The following is a 27642-nucleotide window of genomic DNA, read 5'->3' as shown; positions in this document are numbered from 1 at the left end:
GGAAAGTTTGGTGAAATTAATGTCATTTACTGCAAGACAAAATGCACTAGGAGTATTGGAGAAATGGATATCTTTTATTATTATTATATAGCCCATGGGCAAAAGCTGTTCTGAGTCAAAAATAGACAGTTCCTGTTGGCTTGTCAAAAATAGACTGTACCTCCTTCCAGTTGACATGCTGGATTTCAGCTGTCCATCGGCATAAGCAGGTGTTGTAAAACAATAGCTCCGTGGTCCTATTCCCAAGCACCCTTGTTAAAAAAAAAGGCAAAGTTTTATTTCAACCGGGATCTTGAGCACTTTGGATGCACAAGTGTTTATTTCAGAGAAGAAAAGTGATGGACATCTACTGTTTATTCATCTTTCTACTCTTTGGACCAGGTAAACCTTTCAATCGGTTGGATAATTTTATTCTAACTTCATTGGTACAGCAGCTCCTCTGGAAAGAGCAGACAGAGAGAGAGAAAAAAATTCCTAGGGAAGTGTGCATGTGTGTATGCATTTGAATGTATATGCATGAGAGAGAATGCAAGTCAGTATTTGGTATCCCTTACTGTGTTATATTCTTGGTGATTTATACCCAATAGACAAATAATAGATAAAGGAAAGAGGAGAATCTTGTCTTTGTCTACCTTATATAGCTCTTTGTCTACCTTATGTAGCTCTTAATTATGCCCCAAATTACAGAGCTACATATAGGTTATATGAAGGAAGAAACCTGCTTTTTTTTTCTTTTTGGTTTCCTTTTGCCTATACCTGCCCCCCTCCTTTAACTTGTGACCCACAGGGATTCTATTCATTCTGCCTGGAAACAACCAGATATTATAATTCCAACTATAGAACTTGGAATTTTAAATTTGCTTGCCTTTTAAAGACATTATGGACATTCTTTTGTATCTTCCATCCCATTTACTTTAATAAAAGTATTTCTTCAATAGGAATTTTAGATGTACTCTTTTTTAGGTAAAGGTAAAGGTTCCCCTGCACATGCGTTCTAGTCGTTTCCAACTCTAGCGGCTGGTGCTCATCTCCGTTTCAAAGCCGAAAGAGCCAGCACTTCTCCAAGGACGACTCCATGGTCATGTGGCCGGCGTGACTAGACGCCAAAGGTGCACGGAACTCTGTTGCCTTCCCACCGGAGTGGTCCCTATTTTTCTACTTGCATTTTTACGTGCTTTCGAACTGCTAGGTTGGCAGAAGCTGGGACGAGTAACAGGCACTCACTCTGTTACGCGGCACTCGGGATTCGACCCGCCAAACTGCCGACCTTCTGATCGACAAGCTCAGCGTCCTAACCCACTGAGCCACTGCATCCCTTACTCTTTTTTAATTGACAGCCAAAATTTTCTTTTTACTTCACTGACAGTACCTCGCACCAAAGCTAGCCTCCGCATTTAATCTGCAGGGAATCCTTCCTTTGTCACCAGACTGCGTGCAGCTCAAGAGATCCCCAATCTATTAAAGAGATTTTCAAAGCGCTGGAGTTTGAAACTGAATCCAGTATATCTTAAACAGATGACTAGCCTTACTTAAGATCAGATTTTCCCCAAACCTAGGTTCTGCACTTCTTCCAGTTGTGCCTTTAATTTCTCTATAGCTTGATATTTGCAAGCAATTTACCTTCAATCAATCTAATAGATATATTTCTCTTTGGTTGTTTTTATCTTTCTTAACTGTTCTTCAGAATCTATTATTAATCCTTGCATAGGGCAGGTTTTTTTTTTCCTCCAGGTGCCATTCAACTTTGCTTCCAGGACCTTTTGTAGATTAAACATGGTATAGTCAGAGGGATGAAGGAAAGCATAATGTTTCTGCCTCTCTTTTCCATATCATTTTTACTGTTGTTTTTTCTGCCAATGAGATAGAAATGAAGACCAGTAGATTTGGAAAATCAGATTTCTCCTTTTATGCTTCTCAGATTGTAGGATTGCAGCTTAATCTCCTCTTATTCAAATTCAAATTTTGTTTCAGTCACTGACCATATACTATAAAAAACTAAACATGAAGATATGTACCCAATAAATATCAATAACCATGTAACATGTAACATGTTCTGAGTCCTCAGATGCCTATATTTAGTTATTCTTCTTACTAGTACCATTTGAATGTAATTTGTACTCATACATTTCAAAAGGAGCTCATCATGTTGATCAGACAAAAGGTAGCTGAGATAAAATGAACAATTTCAGGTGTAATATTTAAAAAAAGAAGATACATATTTTGAATGAATACCATGTCACTTTCTATAGGGAATATTAATATTTTCTAATTATATCATCTTGTTTTACCTCCTGGACACGTGAGCTAATTAAGAAACTAGCTGGCCTTTTGCTAAAAATCTAGATCCTTGCTACCTCTATATCCTTTAAAACAGCAGACATACTTGTCACTATGATTTCCCTTTTAGATTTGATTCACCAACTATGCTAAGCTGGAATTTGTTCTGTTGGGTTTTGTATGAGCCAAAATGATTGTGATATATTCAATAGACAAGGGTTAAACAAACCATTGTTGAACACTATTTGTGAACTCAGAGACAAAGCGCCTATCAATAGTGACTCTCTTCAGGAATTTGAATACCCAGAAAGAGACATTAACCGTTCATTAAGGAATGTATAAATTGAATGCCATTGCAACTTCACACATAATTAACAGGTAATACTTCCCACTGAAAAAGCAGGCTGTCTAAGTAAAAACTGTATAGATTTGGGGCATATATTAACGATGTTCCCCTCATCCATTATTCCTTAGGTACAGTCAGTGCTTTTTTTGTATAAGAAAAAGGTGCCGGAACTCACACATATCATACAACCCACCTTGCCTACCCTACAAGGTTCCATCCAAAAAAGGTGCTGGAACTCCGTTCTGAGCGTTCTATGAGAAAAAATGCCCTGGGTACAGTGCAGAAGTAGATGCTTTTGTTAAAAACGAAAAATGGATGGGGAGTCCTTTGTGCTCTCTGAGCTTGGTAGTTTGCTTGTAGGTATTTCATTACCAGACTAGGGGACATCATCAGTGCTAAAAAGGAATGATTAATTGGGTCTCTGTTTATATACAATAATTTGCCCTGCCTATGTTGGTGGGGGTGTAATTTTCTCCTTGGTAGTACCTTGATTGGGGTACTACTTTCTGCTTGATTGAAAAATGAATGTTGAATATGCTTGAAGAATACATAAACTTTTTTTATTTGAGAGATCTTTTAAATAATAATTATAATCTAGAAATTGTTTGATGTCATTGTTGGGTTCATAAAAACTTCAATAAAAGGGGCATTGAGACAACATATGCCAGATTCAGGCCTTCAGGCAGGACTCAACAAAGCTGGGATCAGCAGAAATCCTTTACATTAGGAAAGTCCGGTTTCAGGTGGATCAGGAAACATACTATTTTTCAGACAGTGATCCAGAAAGGTTTTTAATTATTTAATCTGATGCTGACTTTTTCATTTAAACTGTAAGGTTAAATTGTTGTGCTACTTCAATTTCTAACTTGTTAATGGCATAGTTTTGTGTTTCTTCATATGTTGTGTAGGTATTGCAGTCTTTATTTTTTAAACAGCTTATACACTTTTTTTTTTAGTTGAATGAATTGCATAGTTTTCAAAGGCCTCATTTTGTGCCTATGTAGGTGAAAACATCAGAGTTCAGAGTAACTATAAAAGTTCGGATTCTTTGGCAACCTGGAAATACCAGGGACCAGATGCTCTCATACTACTGAAAGTAAGTCCCATAGATACAAATTTTTCAGTTGGGACAATCATAGTATTGATTAGTTCCATTTAAATTTTATGGGCAATCTGAACTTTGATTCCAACAATTCAATTTAAATATGAAGAAATGTAGTTGTAATACATTCAGACCAGAAGAGGGCAGTAGCCTTGTTAATGTAATCCATTCAAGGCTGAGTCCCTTCTACAGAGCTCGGTATATACTGTACTATATCTCTATTGTCCTTTGGAAGAAGTTTTTATTCTCAAACTCTCCAAGTGTCATGACCCTTTAAAAGTATAAATGAACTAGTGTGACATTTACACTTCTCTGAAAAAAATAGCTTTTCATTGAAGTTACGGATGAGAAATAAATAAATAAATAAATTTAATAATTAAATGACTATATATCAGATAAAACAATGATAGGCCAGCTCTTGCTTGTATGTTTAATATGAAGAATACAGGGGGGGAAATGTTTATTATATAAAGAAAAGTTAAGAAAAAGAAAAAAGTGTGGAAAAACAATACGGATTAAAAAAAAGAAAAAAGTGACTTTTTATCTTCTTTACAGCAGTTACAAATATACTTAGTATCTTTCCTCCCTCTCTACCCCATACTGGTTCAGAAATCACCTTGTCATTTTTTCCCCCATTTTCAGTAAAAAGTCATAAAAGTTTCCAGTCCTTTATAAAAGTACTTATTGTTTTATCCTTCATCAAACAGGTCAATTTTGCCACTTCTCCAAATTCTGCCATCTTGACAGTCCAATACTCCACTGAGGATGTTTCAATATTTATCCACCGTTGTGCATCTAATAATCGTACTACATATACCATATACAAAACCAGTATTCTGTGAGTCTTCTTTAATAATTGCCTATCCATAAGCCCCAATTTTTAAAAATTCTGGTTTCATCTGAATATTATTTTTTAAAGTTCTTTGCATCTTCATATGTATTTATATCCAATATGTTTTTGCTTTTTCAAGTCTACCAAGTCTACCAAATGTCCCTTCATGATTTTCACATTTTCAGCATTGACTAGAAGTACCTTTTTACAGCCTACATAATTTCTCTGGTATCATATACCAACATTACATCATTTTATAGTAATTCTCTCTTAAATTATACATTCTTTCCCATCGACCCATCTGTATATTGTATATTATAACAAACGTTCCTAGCCCATTTTATCATACATTCTTTAACTTGTTCTTCAATTTCAAACCTCAACAAAAATTTATACATTTTAGCAATCGCATGTTTATCCTTTGCAAATAGTAGTTCAGTCTCGAATTCCATTTTTATATCTTATTACCTTTTTAACTTTATTAAAACTTTCTCTTAATTGCACTTACAAAAACCACTGGAAACTAAATCTCTCTGCAGTCAGGTGTTCTCTTGACCTCATCTTAAGTTTTCCAGGTAAGTGGAGAGGACAGCCTCTGATAAGCTGTAGTTTTTTTCAATCCCTCTCAATTTTACTCATGACCTCTCCCCCGCCCGCTGCCTCCCCCTGGTAATTGTCACCCAGAGTCTGGGGTTCCCTCTTCTAATGGATGCTGTCCTCTTGGCTTCCCTTATGCAAAAAGTCTCCAATTATCGAATCAGAGAGTTGCATGAACCAAACGTATAGCATGGGGAGCTGGATTGTATCAATGAATCTTTGTTACCTTCACAGCAGAGAACTTAAAATCCAAGCCATAATAACATATTTTCTTCTTGAAAGATGGCAATCAAAATAGGAGAACTATTTTGATTCACTGTAAAGGTCATTCTAGATACAATTTTAATCATATCAAATTGCTTGAGAGAGGATCCAGTTGAAAGAATGCCTGGTGGTGAAGGCATTCCTTTAGCGATGATTAGCATTTGGGGTGTAATTAACCACTGTTTAATTCCCCAGGACCAACCACAAGAATTAGCATCTATTACACGGAGAGAAGCAGTCCCTTGAGGTGCCAGTGGCAGATCCCAGGGCAATTCCTCTAGACCTCTTCAGGTGATCTCCTGTAATGGGGATTAAAACCCAGATTCCTCAGATGTTGGAGGAGAATAACAACCCATCAACTACCAATCCAATCAGCTTCTTTGAAGAGAAGGCAAGAAGCACCCTCCCATCCATATGCTAGGAACGGCTGTCAGTACCAGCTCTTATTTCTATGACCAAAATCTATGAGATGGAAGGGCCAGCTAAAAAAAGCCTAGGAAATGAGCAGTTATTCTGGCTTCTCCCTCAGACTCCAAACTCAGCTCAGCTCCAAGTACTCTGCATCAGCTCAGACTTTCACAATGTTCTGTCACCATTTTTCAAACGTTGCATTTTATGATATTGTCCTGCAGCTATGCTAGTCCATGGCTCCAGTCACGAAAGCCGCCTGGTTGAAGATTTATTCACGAACTACAACAAGAATGTGCGTCCAGTGAGCAATCATACTCATGCGGTGGAAGTTATTGTGGGACTGCAACTTATCCAGCTAATCAATGTGGTATGGCAAATGCGTTAATAGCAATAGCACTTAGACTTACATACCGTTCCATAGTGCTTGACAACTCTCTCCGGGCAGTTTTCAATGTCAGCATACTGCCCCCAATGATCTGAGTCCTCATTTTACCAACCTCAGAAGAAGGGAAGGCTAAGTCAACCTTGACCCAGTCAGGATCGGACTCCAGTCTGTGGGCAGATTTAGTCTGCAATATTGCATGCTAACCACTGTCCCACCATGGTCTTAATATACCATTATCCATTATTAACAGCATTCCCATTCTTTATGTGTGTGGGGGAGTTGCTTAATGGACTAATCAGATAATTAGTCACCTTGTGACGAGATGGGTGGCATGCAAATTGAATAAATAAATAAAAATTAATTAATGGATTATTGAATGAATTAATTCATTCTCACCACCAACAACCTCCATGCTATAAAATCTTGTCTTTTCACATGTATTGGAACTCCTTTCATAATTAAACCTACATCTTCGCTTCTAGGTGCATCTACTTCTTGATTTACGATGGCCATGGACTTTAGAGTTTCTGTTGCTAAGCGATGCAGTAGTAAATTGCAATGTCATGTGATCACATCGCTTAGCAATAGCAAAGGCGGTGCCTGTTACCATCTTTAAGCGAGGATCAGTGGGAAAAGGAAAGAATCCAGGCAAGCAAGATGGCAGGCCAGTTATGGGTAGGTGGGAGCTACAGGCAGGCCCTACAGATATTGTTAGGTGGCACTGGAGAGTGTGAGCAGGCCAGCTCATTTCAAAAGTCCTTCCTTGGCCCACAGATGTAAAAGGGAAAGAGTAGGGAAGGAGTCAGAAGGGAAACGTTCAAGAAAGGCTACCAGAGAGAGAATCCAATAGATTGGCCATCTATTTTTTGCTCTAGTCCACCGATAATTCAGCCCTATAAGTAGATCAGATTAAGAAAAGAGACGCCATGTAGACTTAAAGCTCCTTTGTTAGAATAGCTGCAGTTACAGAATCCTGAAAAAATCTGGATGTTCTTTCTGGGGTGTCTCTAGTGGATCTTCACTCTATCCTTCGAGGCCTTCTTCTTTAATCACTACAGATAGCTTGTATCAGCCCTGACTTCTAGCAGTTATAGAGCAGGGCTTTTCAACCTTTTCACCCATCGTACCACTTTTAGGATATGGCAACATCCGAGTACCACCAGTCGCCTAGCAAGGTGTCAAAAACTTGATGACCAAAAAAAAGAAAAGAAAAAAAGAAAAAAGTGATGAAGTACAGGTAGTCCTTGACTTACAACAGTTCACTTAGTGGCTGTTCGAAGTTACAATGGCACTGAAAAAAGTGCCCCCAAGCCACAGCCAAGCAAGACACCTGCCTGCCCACCCAGCAGCATCTTCCTCCTGTCCGAAGTTTTCATTGTTGTGAGCATTTCTGTTGAGGATTGGCAGCGGGGGTGGGGTGGGGTGTGTTTAGTTTTTATTCCCCCCCCCATCTTCTGGGTGGTTGCAGCAGGTTTTGGTCACTTCATATGACTCTGGGACACTGTGACCATCATAAATATGAATCAGTTGCCAAGCATCTGCATGTAAATCACAAGACCCTGGAGATGCTGCAACATTCCAGCTGATCCTGGCGTTTCCGCTGAGCTCTGACAGCCCTGCAGCTCCAGCCATCTCTTGCTCAGGCCTGTACGGTGCTGCCACCAGTTCAGCTCATTCCCCTCCCCTGCTACCACTTTTCCAGGATGGTCGCGTACCACCTGCCAGGTGCCAATGTACCACAGGTGGTACCCCTACCACTGGTTGAAAAGCCCTGTTGTAGAGCACCTTACAGTTTCCACCTAAGGAAATTTGGCCCTTGCCAGAAAAGCCATTCCCGGGAGTCAGGAACATACATGAAAGAAAGCCTCAACAGGAGATAGGCAGATTCGGGCAGACTGATATGGGCAGATGTACACTTTTAAATATAGGGGCTTGAAGCTTTTAATAATAACTTGGAGTTACAGAATTGGGAGGCATTGTTTAGGCATTCCTGCTGCAGTGCAGGAATTCAGACTGAGGTCTTCGTGTCAAGTAGCTATCTGGACTGTACTATTCTAGCATCTGGAATAGGATCCAGACATTAGAATGCAACAAATCCAGTTTTTTGTTTTGTTTTGTTTTAAGGCTGAAGTGATTTAACACAAGAAAGCTAGCAATTTAAATGACGTTCTGGGACCTAAATGATGCCCTAATGATCAAAACTTCCAAAGTTATCTTTAGATGCAAACCCAAGTATAAAATGTTACCTTTGTCCAGATTGTATTGTGCAATTGGAGAACCGCGTTTTCTAGTTGGCTCTGCCCTGGAAGATGACAAATTCCTTTTAAGTCTCTTTTCTCTCCTACCTCTCCAATGCTGCCTGTTGCAAGAGTCTACATGCAGCCTCCCAATTCAAACACCCCCTTGCTTCTTTCTTCAGAAAAATGTGCACATTTCATCAGTTCAGGTAATCCTCAAGTCACAACTGGTCACTTAGGGGCTGCTCAAAGATAAGACTGACCCCGAAAAAGGTTGTAAAATCACTATGACCACTACAACATACAAGTGTAATGGCAGACTCTATTATCGTCATACATCAAGGACTACCTGTAGGTTCTTTGACTAACAAGGAACAGTCTCATGGCAGTAATGAAGCTTTTTTAAATTGGGGCGAGGAAATCTAATTTTTTGGAGAGAAAGTGCTTGGAGAGAAAGAAAAGAAGAGAAAAACAGTGAAGGTTTTTAACCAATAATCTCAACCGCAATTATTGCAAACAAGTTGTCTTCTGTTAACCTTGTCTCTTTTTGTTTCTCCTAAGGATGAAGTAAATCAAATAGTGAGCACCAATGTGCGTCTGAAACAGGTAATAACTCTGTGATTTATAAACCAGCATGTTGTGTTCAATGCACAGAGGTCCATTTTGATCCGCCTTGTTCCCCCATTCAAGGAATGCTTTGGATTAGAGTTCCCTTTTTTCCAAGGGGTTGAATTCCTTTGCAATATTCTTATGGGTTACAGCCAGAGAAATGCGCAATGAAAGGATTTTATAACGTTTGTCACAGCAGTGGCACCACGCATTTTGATAATTGGATTTTAAAAAAACCAAACATGATCTCAGAATTTTTTTTCTGAATGCCTATTTGTTGCGGGAAATATTCTAGCACCTGGTTGACATAAACCCCTACTCTAAGCACCAAACAGAACTGAGTTGAATTTCCAGAAGCATCTCTTCTCCCTCCGTCCCTCTCCATAATATTTGATAAACTGTTTTCAAAATGATGCAAATGAGCTGGATCTAGCTGAGGTGGGGGTAGGGGGGGAAAACCTCCGAGACAAATTCCCACAATGCCCCTGGAGAGTTGGAATGCTGCTGACTGCTCCAGTCGAAGCCCCTCCCTCCTTCTCCTGGTCACATGACTCGGAGTGGAATGGATACAGTTTTCCCCGTAATTCCCAGTGTTGATACAGGCACAAAAATGTAAGGAGAGACCAGAAAAATAGATATACCTGTGTAACATGTATGCAGTATGCGTGAAGGCAAGTGTTAAAATATGGGTCGTGAATCGTGATGCAAGCTCCATGGCTTATGTATTTACACGAGACCTTAGGAGACAAGTACCAAAAGGCAGAGTTTGTGTTATGACTTCACCATGTTGTCTGTGACTAGCAATAGTTATTCATCCTGATTAGATCTTCACTAATAATAATAATAATAATAATAATAATAATAATAATAATAATAATAATAATAATTTTATTTTATGCAACACATTTACAAACATCCTGTTTAGACTCTCACATAAGACAAATATATTAGTCTCTAGGACGAAAATGCACATCTGAGTGTGTGCACGCACACATGCACAAAACACATTACATGTAGTCCTCAGCTTACCACTGTTGGTTTAGTGACCGTTCACAGTTACAACGGCACTGAAAACATATGACCGGTTTTCACGTTATGACCTTTGCAGCATCCCCATGAATATATGATCAATATTCAGATGCTTGGCAGCTGGTTCATATTGATGACCATTGCTGTACCCCAAGGTCATGTGGTCCCCTTTTGCGACTTTCTCACAAGCAAAGTCAATGGGGAAGCCAGATTCACGTAACAACCATGTTACTAACTTATCAGCTACAGTGATCTGCTTAACAACTATGGTAAGAAATGTCATAAAATGGGGCAAAACTCACTTAACAAATGTTTCACTTAACAACAGAAATTTTGGGCTCCATCATGGTTGTAAGTTGAGGACTACCTGTACTTGAATACACATAATAAATTTCAAGTGCTTCTCTGAGCTTTGATGGCGCAGTGGTTAAAATGCAGTATTGCAGGCTAATTTTGCCAACTGCCAGCAGTTCAATTCTCAAGGTTGACTCAGCCTTCCATCCTTCCGAGGTCAGTAAAATGAGGACCCAGACTGTTGGGGGCAATAGGTGGACTCTGCAAACCGCTTAGAGAGGGGTGTAAAAGCACTGTGAAGCAGTATATAAATCTAAATGCTATTGCTATTGCTACTTTCTTTGACACTGCTGACAAAGAGGAGAGAAAGAATTCTGGAAATCACACTGTATGTTTTTTCTTTTTCTGAGATGGAATTCTATATGATGTGTATTATCCAGATAATTGCCCACACAGGCAGTGATTAGATCAAAACCTGCTTAGCCTCATTAAAGTTATTGCATCCAATGGTTTCAAAGTATACTTTCCTATTTTCCAACTTGAGTATCATATTTCTGAAAACAAAGTGTAGTTCTTTCATACAGGCCACATCATTATTGAGTTCTTTACCTTAAGTAAATATGATTAAGTAGCTAAGTATGTTAAAGTATGTAAATTATAACATAATCAATTTATAATAAGTACTGATAAGAACACAGTTCTTTCTCTCTCTCTCTCTCTCTCTGTGTGTGTGTGTGTGTGTGTGTCTGCACATAATATATATATGTCAACTCTGCAATGAACCTGGCTGAAGTCCTCTTGCTCATTTTCACTTGTCACAAGAATGGGGGGGGAGGAATGGGGAGTTTTATGCTAGTCTAAACAATTCTCTGTCCCCTGAGAATCAAGGTCATTTCTGTTCATTAGCGGTTGAGCCTTATGTTGGAAAGCCCACCAAACTATTCTATTGGGAAAAGTAGTTAATTGCATGTTTTCTGGGGTGGGAAGTTTAACTTTGTAATAATGTAACTTTTTGGATGGAACTTTAGTCTTGGTTTCACTTTTGACCGTGCTGATACTTTGTAGCCAATAAACATGTTCTCAGTCTCATCTATCGGAACCATGACAGTAATAAATAAATGTTTTATGATAAAGGAGATATACATTCTTGAACCAGGCATAGCCAAATTGTTTTAGTTCATTCTATAAATTATGTTTAATGAATAAAACTATTTATTTATTTATTTATTTATTTATTTATTTATTTATTTATTTATTTATTTATTTATTTATTAAACCTATAATAAGACTTTGTAAATTCTCCGAAATTCTCTTTTTTGCCCTAGCAATGGATAGATGTAAATTTGAAATGGAATCCAGCAGATTATGATGGTGTGAAGCAAATCCGCATACCCTCAGAGAATATCTGGCGTCCAGATTTAGTTTTGTATAACAAGTAAGTGGAACTGTTGATCCACACATTAATTCTGAGGCACAGTCTCATAATGAGAGCACAGAGAGATACATCCAGACTACACAAACAGCTGTAAGCCCAGCTTATGTGTGACCTCTAAAATAAAGGTTTATTTGGGGGACCATTGTCCCTGCTTTGATGCATCTGGAAATACCCTGCAAATGTTACAATTAGCTTCAACCAAAAAATGCAAGAATATTGTGGGGAAAGAGAAACAGCTACCTTGGTGTTTTCAGGCATAGGGATCCCTCAGGACCCATTCCTTGCCCAATGTTTTCAACAAATTTGACAACATATGGTAAAGCTACTGGAACCAGGCTGCAAAAACTTGAATGACCACTAGGTGGGAGCAAAGCAATGGTGGGATTCAAATATGTGAACAACCGGTTCTCTGTGTGGATGCCGCTTCTGGAAGTTCATTCTGGGCCTGGGCAACAAAAAATTAGCTATCGGTTCTGCCGAACTGGTGTGAACCAACTGAATCCCACCACTGGAGATCTTTGTTGGAGATCTTTATCCCCTTCTTTTCAAGTCTAGTTATTGTCCCATTTTGGCAGCTCTGATGTAATAACTTACATGTGGAACCCCAGCAGGACCCAATGGGGATCCTCAGTGCTATTGCTGCTGTTATCTCCTTCTCAACTGCTCCTTCCAAGGCAGGCTGTTGCCTCAGCTCCAATAGGAAATGCTAGAAGGAGAGGCCTGGACTTCCCTGGGGTTGCTGCTGGCTGCTCCCTTCCTCTTCTCCCTCTCCTCTTCCTTCCTGCTTATGAAGGAATGAAAGGAGAGAGGATAGGTATATTCTGGGCAGCAGGGGTTCAGATGACCATGAGATGGCAGCAAAGAGACAGGGAAATCACTCTTTGTTGCCATCTGCTGTTCTGGATTTCCACCTCTCACATAACAACAGCATAAACTCAGGAAGTTGGAGAAGGAAGGGGTCATGAATACTCTACATCAGGGCTGTCAAACTGCCGGCCCACAGGCCAGATGTGTCACACGGAAGCCACACCCACCCCAGCTCCGGCAAGGGGGAAAAAGTCGTGATACGTCGCGACATGTCACGTGATGCAGTGAGTTTGACATCCCTGCTCTACATCAAGCTGAGTACTTAATGAGAAAGTGAGAATAATTTCCCTTGTATAACAGCTGAGGAGGGGGATGTGAGCAACTGTTGAAGGGATGGGAAAGACCTGTGTGTTGCTGCTGCAAAAGAGAAAAAGTAGTCATGTCTCTTTCTCTCTCTCTCTCTCTCACACACACACACATTACTTTCTCTGCCTCATGTTTTATCATCCCAGGCTTAGAGGCTCATGCTTTCTCACCACTAGGGGGCATAGTCAATAAGCTTTACTTTGGCTCAGACAGCTTAGCTTAGGCTCCTGGCTGAAGGGCTAATAGAAAGAATGTGAGAATCATAAAATCATAGAATCCTAAGGCCGGAAGGGGCCCTAGAGGTCTTCTAGTCCAATCCCCCGGCCAAGGCAAGAGAACTTATTTCTTCCTGGACACATGGTTATCCAACCTTTTCTTGAAAACCTCCAACGATGGAGAACCCAGAACTCGGGAACACAAGCTGTTCCACTGATTAATTTTTCTCACTTATCAGGAAATTTCTCCTTAGTTCCAGGCTGGAGGGGGCAGGTTAACTCATCCGCCATGTCTGTGGTTTGAAATGGCTTGAAATGGCACCCAAATGGACTCCAGGAATAGAAAGGCTTGATTGTTCCCCCAACCCCAACCTGGTAATTTTACATATTTTTGACCATGGTCAAAGAAAAGACTGCACATTTCTATTCTCTTGTGTTTTTAGTTGGTTCTAAAATATGTGCAAAATGCTAATTTCACACGGAACAAAAAATACAATGTGAAAGAACTATAATAAAGTTAAAAACCAGGGCCAGATGTGAAGACACTGGACCTTGTATATTCCCTGTCATATTCTTAAACCAAGATTATTTGAGGAAAAGGCGAGAAGTGTTATTTTTATTCAAACTCACCATCCATGGTCAGCTATCATAAACATTCGGTTTAGCCTGCAAAAGATAGTATCAAACCTTTTCAAATGAAAGCTTTTTTTAAAACTGAAAAAAACCCTTTTTAATTTAATTCTGCAGAGTGAACAAAAGATTTATTTCCTTCTTTTCTCATACTTTTCAAAAATTTTAAAATGTCACTGTTTTCGTACCAAATGGAGTTTGCAGAGTACATTATTTTTTTTAACAAAGACGACAAAAATAGGAAGATTTCACTTTCTTCCAACTGCTGATAACCTCAACGTGTGCAGCAAGATAGTTGGCCAGTATATTAAAATTGTATGCTATTCCTATGACTGTTTTTGTGTTTTTAGTGCAGACGGAATTTTTGCTATCGACCAGTTCACCAAAGTTCTTGTCAACTATACGGGACATATCACATGGACTCCACCAGCCATCTTCAAAAGCTACTGCGAAATTATAGTCACCCACTTCCCTTTTGATGAGCAAAACTGCAGCATGAAGCTGGGAACGTGGACTTATGATGCCTCTGTGGTTGCCATCTACCCGGTAGGCTTTAGTTAGGTAGCTGATTTTGGCTCATTCTGCCTTCAGGTCAGTCTTGACTTCTGGCAACTGTCTGAACTAGGCCCTGCAGTTTTCTTGGCAAGGTTTTTCAGAATTAGTTTGCCCTAGCTTTCTTTCTAGGGCTGAGGGAAAGAGAGTGTCTGGCCCAAGATCACCCAGCTGGCTTTATGGCAAAGGTGGGACTAGAACTCACGATCTCCCAGTTTTCTAATCTGATGCTTAACATCACTACACCAAACTGGCTCTCTTGAGTGGCTAATATCTTTAGTCATTTTTATATTACTATATGTCAGACATGTCAAACACAAGGCCCGGGGGCCGGATCTGGCCCGCGAAGTGGTTTCATGTGGCCCGCGAAGCCATCCTGGAAACAGTGAGGGAATGGCCCCCACTGCCTTGGCCCTGGCCCAGAGACCCTCCTTCTGCCAGAGACCCTCAGATCTGTCCCACTCCTGCCCAGGCCCCCATAGGCACCCTTGATGCGAACTATGTAGAGCTGGCCATGCCCACCCAGTAGGCCATACACACTCTAGCCACGCCCACCCAGTAGGCCACGCCCACCCTGGCCATACCCACCCGGCCCCTCGAGGGCAACCACAATGCTGATGCGGCCCTCAATGAAATTGAGTTTGACACCCCTGCTATATGTGAATAAAAATTCCTCCTTTCCTTTCCTTTCCTTTCCTTTCCTTTCCTTTCCTTTCCTTTCCTTTCCCTTCCCTTCCCTCCTTCTTTCCCTTCCTTCCTTCCTTCTTTCCCTTCCCTTCCCTTTCCTTCCCTTCTTCTTCCCTCCCTCCCTCCCTCCCTTTCTCCCTCCCTCCCTCCCTCCCTTCCTTCCTTCTTTCCCTTCCCTTCTTCTTCCCTCCCTCCCTTTCTCCCTCCCTCCCCCCCTCCCTCCCTTCCTTCCTTCCTTCTTTCTCTTCCCTTCCCTTTCCTTCCCTTCTTCTTCCCTCCCTCCCTCCCTTTCTCCCTCCCTCCCTCCCTCCCTCCCTTCTTTCCCTTCCCTTCCCTTCCCTTCCCTTCCTTTCCTTTCCTTTCCTTTCCTTTCCTTTCCTTTCCTTTCCTTTCCTTTCCTTTCCTTTCCTTTCCTTTCCTTTCCCTTCCCTTCCCTCCCTCCCTTCTTTCCCTTCCCTTCCCTTCCCTTCCCTTCCCTTCCCTTCCCTTCCCTTCATTGGTTAGGCTTTGCATATTTCTGATTTAATTCCATCCCGACTTGCTGAAATCACCAAATTCTCTCCTAGAGGAACTCATTTTAAAATTTGTTTCGAGAATTAAGGAAGGGACAATAGGCTCCATTTCTGTTTGCTCCCTTTCTGAAAGTTAGAGGCCTCCGTGTTTGTTTAATCTATCCATTTGTACATCCTCATCCTCATCAGCCATTCAGTCGTGTCCCACCAGGATCAGCATTCTCCATGCCCCTCCCTCTCGCACGGCCTCCTTCAGATCCGCCATGGTCATCCCAGTGTCACCTTTTACAGTGCCCAGCCAGCAGGTGCTAGGGTGCCCCGCCCCACCTTCTCCTTTTTCCACTGATCCCTCCCAGCATGATTGATTTGTACCCAGACATAAATATAGATAGTCCCTGACTTATGACTATAATGGAGATGCCCATCATGGTCATAAGTCATGATGGTGGTAAACCGGGTCATCCATATGACTGACCTAATTTTGCAGCTGTTTTGGGATTGATTAAGCAAAAATTGTGGTTGTTAAGTGAGCCAATGGTTCACTGTGGGCCAGTTTTAAAAAAAAAACACATCATAAAATGGGGCGGTCAATTGTAATTTCGAATGGCTACTAAGTGACTAGTCATAAGTGGAGAACTACCTGTTAGACAGAAATGTCCTAATCCTGCAATGAAATTCTTCCAAGTGAGATTAAACCCAGGCTAGGCATTAAATATCAATTTACAATATTTAGTATTGAATATCTAGTATGGAATAGTATGGAATCAAGACATAGTTATTTCATTCATTAGAAGGAAGCATTTTCCTTTTCAGGAAGATGACCGTCCAGACTTGAATAACTACATGCAAAGTGGAGAATGGACAATGAAAGATTACCGATGTTGGAAACACTCGGTGAGCTATACTTGCTGCCCTGAAAAGTATCTTGATATCACCTACCACTTTGTATTGCTCCGTTTGCCTCTCTACTTCATTGTCAACGTCATTATTCCTTGCCTTCTCTTCTCATTCTTGACTGGATTAGTATTTTATCTACCTACAGACTCAGGTATGTGCAGATGGATATCAGATTGCATCTCACCAGAAGAAGCAACCTTTTGCTGTTTTTTCACCACCTTGAGTTATTCTGCTTTAAAGCTGAACTTTAAACATTTTAAAACCAAGGAAACCTGGTTTGCTTGTGTATATCAGCAAAGCCATTTTGGCATATATGTCTGCGCATGTATGTTTATTGCCTTTTTTTAAAAAAAACAACAACAACAGTCCACTTGAAGTAATGTTCCAAGCATTTTGAGAACTTGCTAAAATTAATGGCTTCATTCATTGCAGCTAAAAGGCATATAGGATTTGGCATCCTAGAAAACATGCTGCAAAATCGGGAAGGAGGGCATAGGAAAGAGGGAAAATGGCTAGAACATAATTTCTGTGCCGCCTTTATGTGGATCTGGTGGCTGGATGTTGGATGTCAGAGTGGCTTGCTGCTTCTTAAAGAGGTGGGCTTCTCACACAACCCTCTGCATAGATCTCAGGAATAGGCTGGTCACTGGCTATTAAATTGGATTGGATTGGATTTGGAGGTAACCCAACTCAAGAATAACCCTCGTTGGCTTACAGTAAAAAAAATGCCAAGCAATTTTTTTTAAATCCTATATGTCCATAATAAAGTAAAATATTGAACATTTATAGATAAATATTAACATATGAATGTAATTTTTAATTTTTACATAATTGAGGTAATACCTTTCTTGTCTTAGGTAAAGGTAAAGGTAAAGGTTCCCCCGCACATGCGTGCTAGTCATTTCTGACTCTAGGGGCCGGCGCTCATCTCCGTTTCAAAGCCGAAGAGCCAGCGCTTGTCCAAGGACGTCTCCGTGGTCATGTGGCCGGCATGACTAGACGCCAAAGGCGCACGGAACGCTGTTACCTTCCCACTGTAGTGGTCCCTATTTTTCTACTTGCATTTTTACGTGCTTTCGAACTGCTAGGTTGGCAGAAGCTGGGACGAGTAACAGGCACTCACTCTGTTAACGTGGCACTCGGGATTCGACCCGCCAAACTGCCGACCATCTGATCGACAAGCTCAGTGTCCTAACCCACTGAGCCACCGCGTCCCCACATTTCTTGTCTTACCCACTGCCTTTTCTTTCCTTTTTAAATTTTAAGCTTGTTCACATGAACAGTCTGATTTTAATTCTTATTTACTGTTCCAGAAACAAGTCATGCGTGATTTAAATAACCTTATAGAAACAAATAATGTATGCTGGGGAAGGCATTCATGGTTCTCCAGCTACATTCCACCCCCAGGTTTAGGATAGTAAAGAGATACCAGCGCAAAATCATCCAGAAAGATTCATGGTTGAGTGGGAACTTGAACTTAGATTTTCCAGATCCCAGACAGCTTCTCCACTAATGATTTGTAACATCTTACAGCATTATCCAAGCGTGAGGGAGGCAATATAAAGCTTATTTTTATTACTTTCCTATTTTCACAAATGGTTGGATGACTCTAGAATATATTATAGTAGGGTTAAATTGTAGTAGATACTCAAATGTAACACAATAATTCTTACCTGACTTCTCACAAAGCACAATTGCATTCCTTCCTTCTATTTTGTTCATCGATCCCTTCAACTTATTACTTCCTCCTAATTTATCCTAGGGGAGAAGATGACCCTGAGCATCTCCATCTTGCTTTCTTTGACGGTGTTTCTTCTCGTCATTGTGGAGCTGATTCCGTCAACTTCCAGTGCCGTTCCCTTGATTGGCAAATACATGTTGTTCACCATGGTGTTTGTCATAACTTCTATCATCATCACTGTCATAGTGATCAATACCCACCATCGCTCGCCCAGTACCCACACTATGCCACAGTGGGTGAGAAAGGTGAGATGACCTACATTTTTCAAGCTTAGGACAGGAGATTAGGAGAAATAAAAGGAAGTGTATCTCCATTCAATACATGGACACCTTTAAGAAGAGGTCAATAAAATGAGCTCTCGGTGGATCCTAGATAAGATACCTGTATATTATCTCTTCTTATCAGAGACAAGATATACATCCTAGTTCCAATTGCTCCAGAGAAGCAGAAGGATGCTACTTCTTAGAAGCATCTAACTCTATAAAGGTCTTGTAGCAATGGCTTGTTGTTAAGTCAGTATTTGATACTAAAAGGCCAAGGAAGAAGATTTTCAAACAATTAAGTTAAATTTTTATTCATTTTATATTTTAACTTTAAGTTATTTTGTATATAAGTAAAAAAAAACTCCTTTTTTCTTGCCTATTCCGTCTTCTTTTGAGTGGTTAGGGGAGAGTTTAAGTGTTACCTTACTTTGTTAATGCTGTTTGCATTTCTCTTTTTCCATTTTAATTAATTTTAAACAGTAAAATATATATTTTTAAAAGAGGAACTTACAATACAGCTGATTTCATATTTAGCAACTGACACTCCACGGCCCCACTCAAATTATACCAATAACCATAATAAAACCAGTATTTGCACTGTCATTGATAAAAGTCCATGTAATTCTAACTTGCCACCCTGAACATTTAATTGTCATTAAACAAGTAAGCAATAGTGGGTAACATGAATTATTCTGATATACTTCTAATTGCTTCCTGGAGTCCCCGTTAGCATCCAGTATCAAATAGTACTATAATCTATTTTCTTTTGAGATTGAGAGAAGTGGCTGGTTTGGTTTAGATTCTCTAATCAACATCTATTTCTTTCAGATATTTATTGAAACCATTCCAAATGTTATGTTTTTCTCAACCATGAAACGTCCTTCCAAAAATAAGCAGGAGAACAGAATTTTTACTGAGGACATGGATATCTCTGAAATCTCAGGGAAGCAAGGACCTGCGGCTGTAAATTTCCAGACATCGCTTACTAAAAATCCAGATGTCAAAAGCGCAATTGAAGGCATCAAATACATCGCTGAGTCGATGAAATCAGATCAAGAATCCAATAATGTAAGAATTAAACATTTGATGTGAATCCTTTGAGAACATTACTTTTGTGTGTGTGTGTGTGTGTGTGTGTGTGTGTGTGTGTGTGTGTGTGTGTGCATGTGACAGAGAGAGAGACAGACAGACAGACAGACAGCTGTGGGAACATGTAAGACCCCAAAATATTTTGCACCACAAAGTGGTCAGTGCTGTTTTGCCTCCTCTTGTGAAATTTCATTCCTGATGGGTGACGTAGGTAAATACAGGTAATCCTTGACTTACAACTTACGACCACAATTGACCCCAATATTTCTGCTATTAAGCAAAACATTAGTTAAGTGAATTTTGCCCTGTTGTATGACCTTTTTTGCCACAGTTGTTAAGTGAATCGCCGCAGTTGTTAAGTTGTTAAGTTAGTGACACTGTTGTTAAGTGAATTTTGACTTCGCTTGCCAAAAGGTTGCAAAAGGGGATCACGTGATCCTGGGACTCTGCAACCGTCCTAAATACAAGTCAGTTGCCAAGCATCGGAAGTTTGATCACATGACAACGGAGATGCTGCAATGGTTGTAAGTGTGAAAAAACGGTCATAAGTCAACTTTTTTCATTGCCGTTGTAACTTCAAATGGTCACTAAGTGAACCGTTGTAAGTCGAAGACTACCCTATTCTGTTTCATCAGTTGACAACTAGGGCATATGGAAAATTGCGACTTGATAAGGACTACATGATGAAGAATATGAAGAATGTGAAAAGAATAAAAAGGTCTTTTATATTTATGAAATTTTAAGAGGAAGAAAGAGAAACACCTGAATGACAGAGATCAAATCTTGTGCGATGGAGTTGATAATTACACATAACATGAATGAATGGATTAAAACACAGGTCAGAAAGTATAAATAGTTATTATCTATTAGTTATGGGTGTACCTGAAAGAAGAAGTCCACAAGCTGGTGATCGTTGCATGTTATACAAGGGAAGAAGCAGAGGTATTTTTCAGTATTTGAAAAATCTTGAGCAACTTTCTCAGAGAATGAAAATAAGAAGAAAAATATGACATTGGGTAACATGAATAAATGAATAGGAACAAGGTAAAAGCATAAAGAAAAATGATTGGATTACTTATGGATCCAAGAATTTAGGTGCATACACTATCTGCTTTTAGAATAGCTGTTTTAAATATATAATTTAAGCATAAAAGTACTTGTATATTCATAAAGGATGTGGAAGTTGCGTTGGTCAGACTGTAAAGACTTATGCTACAAAGTTTCACAGAAACTTGTGGAGTTACACTAGATCTATATCAAGAGGAACTACATTACATCAAGAGGAAGACTATGCATAATTTATAGGGGGAAAAATAGTTGCAAAGTATACCATCCAGGAGAGCAAGAAAGGGTTAAGAAAAATAGAACAATTTTGATTGGAATTAAAATTGGTTTTGGAAATACTGAGGGGAAAAGCTTTTAACATATTCAACAAATTATTATCCATCTTATACACATAATTAAAATATTCCTTTCAGCATTCCATCACTTCAGTTTCATTCTAAATTGTTTTTTTTTTTTGAAGTGCAGGCAAAAAGGCTAAATTAGGAGCCTCCAGCAGGTGAGTGAACTTAAAAATGAAAGAGATAATATCATTCAGGATGAAAAGGAATTGAGGAGATGGTGGAAGGAGCATATGTTGAAGAGTGGAATTGACTTCTATAAATGTTAGTGCTTAAGAAAAAGTAATATGAATATATCAAGAGGACAAGGATTATGATAAAAAAATTGTGATCTTCAGAAGCAAATCAATGTGTACAGAGAATAAGAATATTTTATTTTATTTTATACAATGTATAGGTAAAGGTAAAGGTTCCCCCGCACATGTGTGCTAGTCGTTTCCAACTCTAGGGGCCGGTGCTCATCTCCGTTTCAAAGCCGAAGAGCCAGCGCTTGTCCGAGGACGTCTCCGTGGTCATGTGGCTGGCATGACTAGATGCCAAAGGCGCACGGAGCGCTGTTACCTTCCCACCATAGTGGTCCCTATTTTTCTACTTGCATTTTTACGTGCTTTCGAACTGCTAGGTTGGCAGAAGCTGGGATGAGTAACAGGCGCTCACTCTGTTACATGGCACTCAGGATTCGACCCGCCAAATGTATACATTGTATTAAATTAAATTTTAATGTAATATTTAAATTCAGTTAGGAACATGTAACACTCTGCTTTTACTTAGGAGAATTTATTTTTGGATGGTGCCAGATTGCATGGTTTCAGGTAGGTTTAGCATAATTCAGAGGGGAAATCTGGGATCTCAAACTTGTTGAATTCCTGAGCTGGTGAATTTTGCACATTCCTATAATCAGCATATGGACTTGATGAAAGAATCATTGCCAGAACAGAAAGAAAGTAGAGTCTTCTCTTTAACTTCCATTGTGTGTCATTTATTTATTTCTTCCAGCAGTTTGTATAAAATGGTTTATCCTGGAGGGGAATAGGGTTTGTACATAGGTACGTGTATGCATATCCGGAAAGTTTGGGTACAGAACTCAATCCTTTTCCTAGATGACTTGGCTGTGTGGCTTTTAGAGGGTTTCCTGGCATCATCTATTATGGACATTTCTCATGGGTGGTGCTGAGGCTGTAGCTTCGGCAAGAGATTATTTGGAACTTTGAGAATATGTCACAGCCATTTTAAAATGGCTGCAGTGAAAGGGATGGCCTATGGGTAGGCAACCTTGGCTCTTTTATGACTCATGGACGTCAACTCCCAGAATTCCTGACTCAGCTATGCTATAAGTCAGCTATGCTGACTCAGGAATTCTGGGAGTTGAAGTCCACGAGTCATAAAAGAGACAAGATTGCATACCCCTGGGATGGCCAATTAGAAAATCCCCATTTGCTAGAAGTGCAATTCTTCCCTCCTTTTCCTCCAATCGACAAAGAAGCCATTTTGCTTTCCCTAGCCCATGGTGAGCATATTTCCAAACAAAGTGCTGCATTCCACCCACCCGCCCACTCTTATTATTAATCCAGAAAAGTCCTATGAAATCTAATTTAGAATCTAGAGATATACTAGAAATAAAAAATTGAAACTTGATTTTGATGGTATTATGTGCACCATCTTATCTTTCAATTTAGATTTAAATGACTCTAAATAAAACTTTGTGATTCAATGGTGGCAGGGAGCCAAGACAGGTGACAAGGTGTATTATTCCCCAGGTAACCAAAAGTTGTTGCTATGGTACTAGAAACTTTTGTCTTCTCTTCCCAGCTCAGAGTCTCAGTAGCCACCTGGTCAAATGTTACTGCAGAGTATTTGGCTCCCTCCTCTGGCCAAAAATGTAATAATTGTTCAATACAGTAAATAGATTTGGATGCAAACCATATATATAGCTTGTTGTAATAGCAGGTAAATATATTCTGGGATAAACATGTCCTGGGAATAACTCTTACCTGGACCTTCTCAAATCATTGGTGTTCCTATGTGCAGGATGAATTATGTGTTTACAATTCACTTTCCAATAACAAACAGATGTTCCTTTATTTTATTTTATTTTTGCAATGCGGTCCCTGCTCATTGTCTCTGACCAAATCTCCTCAACATATTTTTCTTTTATTAAACATTTTTAAGAGTGAACAAGCAAATAAAAAAAGAAAAAAATAGCTGATACATAAATATATCAGTACAACATAGTAATTGGTCAAAAGAATTGTGGAATCTGTACAGTTGGTGCTTATTATATCTTTGTTGAGAAATTAACCATTAACCTCAAATATGTTAAATTTGCATAACAACATGAGGAAGGGATGTATTTCTTTTGTGCTGGTCACTTGCTTTTGTATTTAGTTCATTTTTATTTTATTTTATCATTTCCGTTACTTTCAATTCCTCATATGTATTTTTTATTATTATTTCACTTATTCATTCAACCTCTTTGTTGTTGTTGTTTCTCTTAGATTCTAAGTCACAGTCCCATATGCCAGGTCATTATAGATATTGACTTCTATTGCCCATCATATCTTTGGTCAATCAAAAGAAGAAAGTTTTTGAAGAGAAAATATGCTTACATAACTCCTGGCTTTATGAAAATTCTGATTTCTTTTTCTTATATTTCTTTTTTAACCATCAGGCTGCAGAAGAATGGAAGTTTGTTGCAATGGTGGTTGATCATCTTCTCCTTGGCATCTTCATGTTAGTTTGCATCATTGGAACCCTCTCGGTTTTTGCTGGCCGTCTCATTGAATTAAGCCAGCAAGATTGAAATAAGGACATTCGGTGAAAGAGCGTGGTGTGTCCTGGAGTAAGTGAACTTCAGGAAATTTATAGAAGGAAATTTTTCTTAGCCCACCTCTACCCTTTAACTCCTGGATCCCTGCTCAGGAAGATCCCTCAACTGTTCCAAATATTTTCACATAGTTCAGGGCTATAGCAGCGAAATAAAGTGCAAATTTCCTTCAGTGAAAATCCTAAATTAACAAACTGTAAATCATGTATTTTAAGGAATATCCATATGCCCTCATTCTGGTATTTCAAAATACCAATCAGTGTGGATAAATGTGTAAAGATGATATAGACATATTTGAAGCTATAAATTGGCTACAGCAATTTGCCTTAAAGAGGTCCAATATGGCATTGTTTTGAGTTTCCACGGCACAGTGAGTCTGAAGTCTTGTGTAAAACCTGACATCTACTCTTGGGACCTAAGGTTTCTGCTTCCACATATTACATAAATACAAAAAGTAAGTGTTTTTCTTAATAAAATCACCGGATTGATGAGTTAAACCCTGTTCTGTTCTAAATACTTAAAGTATCTAAAGGTAAAGGTAAAGGTTCCCCTGCACGTGCGTGCTAGTCGTTTCCAACTCTAGGGGCCGGTGCTCATCTCCGTTTCAAAGCCAAAGAGCCAGCGCTCATCCGAGGATGTCTCCATGGTCATGTGGCCGGCATGACTAGACGCCAAAGGCGCATGGAACGCTGTTACCTTCCCACCGTAGTGGTCCCTATTTTTCTACTTGCATTTTTATGTGCTTTTGAACTGCTAGGTTGGCAGAAGCTGGGATGAGTAGCAGGCGCTCACTCTGCTACGCGGCACTCGGGATTCGACCCACCAAACTGCCGACCTTCTGATCGACAAGCTCAGCGTCCTAACCCACTGAGCCACCGCGTCCCTTTTTAAAGTATCTAGCAACCCTATATTTTTAGTTATGTTTTTAGTCAAATATCTTCAGCACTATGGGATACTGAAATAGAAAATGCTCTTGGCTTACTCTGATTTCTACTAACAGCAATCACTTCAATCAGCAAGTGTTCATCCCCTAATGAATTGATCAGAATAGATTAATTTTCTAAGACCATATTGATGGAGCAAGCTCAGCCACTTCTGACACGAACCATGACGTGAGATGATCCAGAGATTGAAGGATACCTCAGCTTGTTAGGAAATGGCTTCACTTGTTATTTCCCAATCTTTCTAAAATGCCCCCAACTTTAGGGAGGTTGGAATTATCAGGGCATGGAGGGAAGCGTGGCTTCTCCCTACTACTTTCAATACTATTTCTCACCCCTGTGCACCTCCCAGGCAGGTGAAATGGAAAAAGTATGGAGCAGTTTGAAGTGCCTCCATTTTGCAAGTCCACTCGTAGCTCCACTTTGTGTGTCAATGGCCAAAGAAGGAGCCAAAGCCTACAACAAGGTTTGTTAGCTCCTCTTGGGTACAAATGGAGTAGCCCAGTTCCACTTCTCTCCTCACCAAGAACTGTCTGAAGATGCAAATCCAAAAGGCATCCTGGGACTTCAGTAGACCAAGTTAGACATGTTGCTTAAAATGGTTCATCTCTGTATCCTGAATCTATTGGAAATCGCATTATTGATGGATTATTAATGACCTGAATTCTTCCTGTTTGAGAGATTATTTGTGCTTTTGCTTTTTTACAATTCCATTCACTCCCGCCTTTACTTCGTTCCTTACATTTGATGAGGCGTATTTCCATTATGTCTCTATCTCATCTTGAGGATTTGATTTCAGTGCTGACAACATTTAAATAATACAGCAAGAAAACATATGGGTATCTCCTGAACCCATAACCAGATATGAGATTTAACCAGATCAAAGGTCTCTCCTTACAACGCTTAAGGTGCAAACCTGTGTGTCTAGTCACGTCAGTTCATCTGAATTCAATAGGATTTACTTCCACATATAAATACAGGACAGGAACCTTGCAGAACTAATTTTTATTCATGGTAGTACAGCAATGCACAAGTTGTTATTAGTTTTACAAAAACATTTGTGAATGTGGATTTAAATATCTAGTTAACACTTTCTTATTCTATAGAAAAATATTCTTCAAAATGAAAATAAGATGTTACTCATTTTTTTAAAAAAAAAAAGATAACCCTCTCCAATCAAATAATAGGTTCTTCAGATTATCAATAATATACAAGCTCTTTCTTAATGCTTAAAATTTCTGCATAAATTGACATTGTGATTTGTAAGTTACATTGGTCTTCTATGGTTCCAGTGAAACTTCAGTAACAAGTGTCAAAGTCATGATTTAAAGGTGGAAAACATTTCACTGAATGAGTATAAATAATTCTGCAATCTTGCATATGTGTCTCCTTTTGTTACGAATGTCTAACCCAGGGTTCGGCAACCTTAAACACTCAAAGAGCCACTTGGACCCATCTCCCAAAGAAAAGAAAACACTGGGAGCCGCAAAACCCGTGCGCATGCGCATGGATACACAAGGGAGCGAGCTTGATTGAAGAGTTTAATTAAAAAGAAATAGAGGCTGCTGTGTATGAGTTCTCTCTCTCTCCCCCCCCCCTCTCTCCAATCTTCTGGTCACCTGGCAAGCTGGCTTCACGCTATTCTCCGACAAGCTGACACACATTCTTATTGGGCTGGCTCTCCTGCCCTTGGTCTGCTAGTCCTCTTCCCCCACTCTCTGTGTGTGTGTGTGTGTGTGTGTGTGTGTGTGTGTGTGTGTGAGAGAGAGAGAGAGAGAGAGAGAGAGAGAGAAGGGAAGCGCAAGTGCCTCTCTCTGTCTCTGTCTCTCTCTCTGCACATGGCAGAGGACGACTGGGAGCTGCAGGAGAAGGCTGAAAGAGCTGTATGCGGCTCCAGAGCTGTGGGTTGCCGACCCGTGATCTATCCATAGTGACTTTGGGTTCCTCATCTGTATTAGTTTGTGTTCCTTTTAGTTTGTGTTTCTCTGTAGTCCTGATATGGCACTTTGTTTTTCCCCATGGACCTGCGTGGACTTTCTGAAGGCACTTTCTTAACAATCACCTTTTCTTTTCCCTCTTCTTCCTGCCCTAATGGGGGAAAGAAGCTGCAAGGGGCTCAGATTACATAACTATAAAATGTCCTGTTGGTCCTATGAGCAAGAGAAGTAGTTTTCTTGCCAGGCGAGCTGGTGCTTATTAAAATACCAACATGAGAATCAGATTTCAAAGGAAAGAAGAACTGGAGAAAAATCACAAAATACAAAGACCCATTCCCAAGGACCTGGGCTAGGCAGATGTTGTTTAATAATATTAAAGGTATCATCACAGGATGTAAGCTGTTTATTATCAACATCATATTCACCACCTTAATCTTGGCTCTGCCTTGACTTTCTTTCTTCACTTCTTTTTATCCAGGAGAGCAAGATTGACACTAATAGGAATGATGAATCATTTACATTGTGATATGTGATTGAGAACTAACACTTTAAGTGTGTGTCACGGAGAGATTGGCCCTGTCCCCACTAGCATCTTTTAAACTCATCCATCCATCACTGTGCCAAAATAGCAACAGCAAGGCCAGGCTTTCTATCACTTTAAGAATGCTATGAAGATACTGTAAGTCACTAGTGGCAAAACAGACATTATCTTTCTCAAAGTAAATCAAAAAATAAGGTACAGATTATCTTCCTTGGCATTGATCTTTGGAGGGCTGGTTCACATAGTGAACCTAGTCAGCCAGTAATCCAATTATAGTTCCTTATTTTTGGCTCTTGCAGCATCTGGCCACATTAAGTAGATCAAGAGCAATTTGGGGGGAATGAGTCCCTGCCCACCTCCTACAGTTCTTCCTGGTATCCATGACCTCTAGCAGCAGGAAAACACTGGCAAGTCTTCAT

The 27642-nt window shown here is 39.7% G+C and overlaps 1 protein-coding gene across 1 annotated transcript; it reads left to right on the top strand.

Annotated features, from left to right (window-relative positions):
- Positions 1–338: 338 nt before the first annotated feature.
- On the top strand, positions 339–23914 carry CHRNA1 (cholinergic receptor nicotinic alpha 1 subunit; the record flags this gene model as incomplete). The annotated part of the gene is made up of 9 exons (XM_081320470.1): positions 339–381; positions 6051–6196; positions 9013–9057; positions 11709–11818; positions 14187–14382; positions 16401–16635; positions 18247–18470; positions 19317–19556; positions 23649–23914. 9 exons carry the CDS (start codon positions 339–341, stop codon positions 23778–23780), a joined length of 1371 nt encoding a protein of 456 aa, XP_081176596.1. The 3' UTR covers positions 23781–23914.
- Positions 23915–27642: the final 3728 nt, after the last annotated feature.

Source organism: Vipera berus, assembly GCF_964194415.1.
Source record: "Vipera berus genome assembly, chromosome: 1".
Classification (NCBI taxonomy): domain Eukaryota; kingdom Metazoa; phylum Chordata; class Lepidosauria; order Squamata; family Viperidae; genus Vipera; species Vipera berus.
Note: the sequence above shows the minus strand (reverse complement) of the source record. Positions and strands in the feature narration are given on the sequence as shown.